This window comes from Octopus bimaculoides, chromosome 11 (genome assembly GCF_001194135.2).
Source record: "Octopus bimaculoides isolate UCB-OBI-ISO-001 chromosome 11, ASM119413v2, whole genome shotgun sequence".
NCBI lineage: Eukaryota > Metazoa > Mollusca > Cephalopoda > Octopoda > Octopodidae > Octopus > Octopus bimaculoides.
This window is the reverse complement of record NC_068991.1, coordinates 16,212,514-16,215,348: the sequence shown is the minus strand read 5'-3', so window position 1 is coordinate 16,215,348 and position 2,835 is coordinate 16,212,514. Positions and strand designations below refer to the sequence as shown.

At 33.2% G+C, this 2,835-nt stretch overlaps 2 protein-coding genes across 3 annotated transcripts in view; one reads left to right on the top strand and one right to left on the bottom strand.

The window, feature by feature from the left end:
• The window catches only part of LOC106869727 (signal peptide, CUB and EGF-like domain-containing protein 2), a 17,918-nt gene extending 16,917 nt beyond the window's left edge, over positions 1 to 1,001 (bottom strand). For both annotated transcript variants that reach the window (XR_008265158.1, XM_014915578.2), the window contains exon 1: positions 893 to 1,001. Coding sequence is in view for 1 of the 2 variants with exons in the window: in XM_014915578.2 (XP_014771064.1) it covers positions 893 to 954 (62 nt within the window). In the remaining variant the exon portion in view is untranslated. The remainder of the gene's footprint in view (positions 1 to 892) is intronic.
• The window catches only part of LOC106869728 (apoptosis regulator BAX), a 134,077-nt gene that overhangs the window by 65,172 nt on the left and 66,070 nt on the right, over positions 1 to 2,835 (top strand). The window lies entirely within an intron of this gene.

Sequence of the window (2,835 nt, the reverse complement as noted above, 5' to 3'; positions counted from 1 at the left end):
TAATAATAATAATAATAATAATAATAATAATAATAATAATAATAATAATAATAATAATAATAATAATAATAATATTGATAATAATAATAATAATAATAATATTGATAATAATAATAATAATAATAATATTGATAATAATAATAATGATAATAGTAATATTGATAATAATAATAATGATAATAATAATATTAATAATGATAATAATAATAATAATAATAATAATAATAATAGTAGTAGTAATAATAATAATTCTTTCTACTATAGGCACAAGGCCTGAAATTTGGGGGAAGGGATAGTTGATTACATCAACCACAGTACACAACTGGTACTTTTTTTTTATCAACCCTGAAAGGATAAAAGGCAAAGTTAGTCTCAACGGAATTTGAACTCAGAACATAAGGACACATGAAATGTTGCTAAGCATTTTGCCCAGCATGCTAAGAAGTCTACCAGCTCACTGCTTTAAAAACAAATAATGCTATATAAGTGATATTGCATGTCCCTTTAATCCACAAATAGTCAAGAAAGAAGGCAAAAACAAAATAGACATATATAACCCTGTTAAATATGAAATAGCCCAACTATGGAATATGAAGAAGGTGAAGATAGTGTCAATTGCTGTTGTGTCGTTGTGGACAGTATCAGAAGGCATCAAGAGGAATATAAAAGAAACCAGAATAGAGTGCTCAGTAGGTTTGTTACAAATGGTTTTGCCTCTTTGGCATGGACAGAATCATCAGAAAAGTATTAGCTGAAAAGAACAGATAGCATGGTATCCTAGGCTGCACATAGCAGCCCGCTACAGGATTTCCAATGAAACCCGAGCTAAAAGAATAATAATAATAATCATTAACACAAGAAACAAAACAAATAATAATTATAAGCATCAAACCTTGTTAAGGAATTCCTTGTAAGAACGAGGCCAGCACAGATGAATAAGAATAAATTTGACATGACGAAATTAAAGAATGAGAAAGAGAGAAGCAGAGCTAGAACGGTATAAAGAGAAAAGAGAGAGAGAGAGAGAGAAACTGTGACATATCTATATCTATATATCTACACACACACACACACACACACACACACACACACACACATACATATATACATACATATATATATATATATATATATATATGTATATATATAGAGAGAGAGAGAAAGGGAGAGTGACAGAGAGACAGAAGCAGGGAGAAAGGGAGAGGTGATAGAGGGAGAGAACAACTAGTTTAAATGGTGGCTGTCAAATCTGTCAAATTTAGAGTTAAGGAAGTGTACGTGTATGCCTCTGTGTGTGTGTGTTTGTGTGTCTACGTGTAGAACATATAGATATATTTACATTCTGATATTTGCATTGGTATGTATCCACACACATAGGCACAACATTTTGTCACATATTTGAGTGCTTACAAATACATACATACATACATACACACGTCTCACACACACACACGCATATGATCCACCATAAATATCATTTTGTTTACCTTGCTTAACACATGCAGGATTACCTGGCCTTTAAATGACTACTATGAATTGTTCAGATAACTGAATTTTCGTTTTCCCTGCTTTAATCATAAAATTATATTATTCATTTTGGCTACACTGTCCACCTTGATTCTATAGCGCCCTCTATATGGACATGAGTTAAAATATGAACAGTAATAAACGAGTGAAGAACAAATATATAGTGCGTGTGTTTATTTGGTGATTAAAAAAATGACCCTCCCCAAATACAATATATTATATTGCGAAGACCTGTTGGGGCAAGCGAAAGTGAAATCGTGATGGCACCTGTACCAGTGGAGCACTAAGAGCACCGTTCGAGCGTGATCGTTGCCAGAGCAGCTGTCTGGCTTCCCTTGGGAGTTCCTCTATGTAGATGATTTTGTTCTTATAACTGAATCCCTACCTGAACTAGAGAAGAAATTTTAGGTGTGGATAGCTTCCTTTACCTACATGAACAAGTTAGCAGTGGAAGAGGAAATTCTGAAAGTGTAGCTGCTAGAAAAAGAATCGGCTGGGCAAAGTTCAGTGAGCTACTACCGTTGTTAGTAACAAAGGATCTCTACCGCAGAGTGAAAGGCAGATTGTATGATGTCTGTGTATGTACAACTATGCTGCATGGCAGTGAAACATGGGCTGTAGTTACAGAAGACCTGTGAAGGCTTGAAAGAAATGAAACCAGCATGCTCCACTGGATGGGTAATATCAGTATGCATGTGCAACACTGTAAATGAATTAATAGAAAAATTGGGTATATGAGGCATCATATGTTGCATGTAAGAGAGAAGTCTGTGTTTGTATGGTCATGTGATGCATATGGACGAGGATGATTTTTTCCTTTCTACCAAGCAAAGCTTGCAATGATCACTTTCATTCAGATGTGGTCCAGGTCGTTGTAACAATTTCTAGTTGCTTTTGTATGGTAAGGGATCCTCTTTTAATTGCCATATTAAGTTGGCTAGCATTGTAACATTGGGCCTATCTTTGATTCTGAAAGAGAGTCTTCATTTCTCATATTGAATGTACTATTTTCTAACTTATGGGCAACAAACTGATAATTACACACACACACACACACACATGTATGTATATGTATATGTGTGTGTGTGTGTGCATATACATATATACATATACATATATATCTAAAATAAAAAATGTATTGTAAAAAATGTATAACGTATACTGAATGCACAAATGGACAGAAGACAGGCACAGAAGGTCTCTAATTCTTCATCAGTAATCAACCAGATTGAAATTACTCAGTTTTGCACCATTAATATATATATATATATATAGTATTATTTTATATATATATATATATATATATAT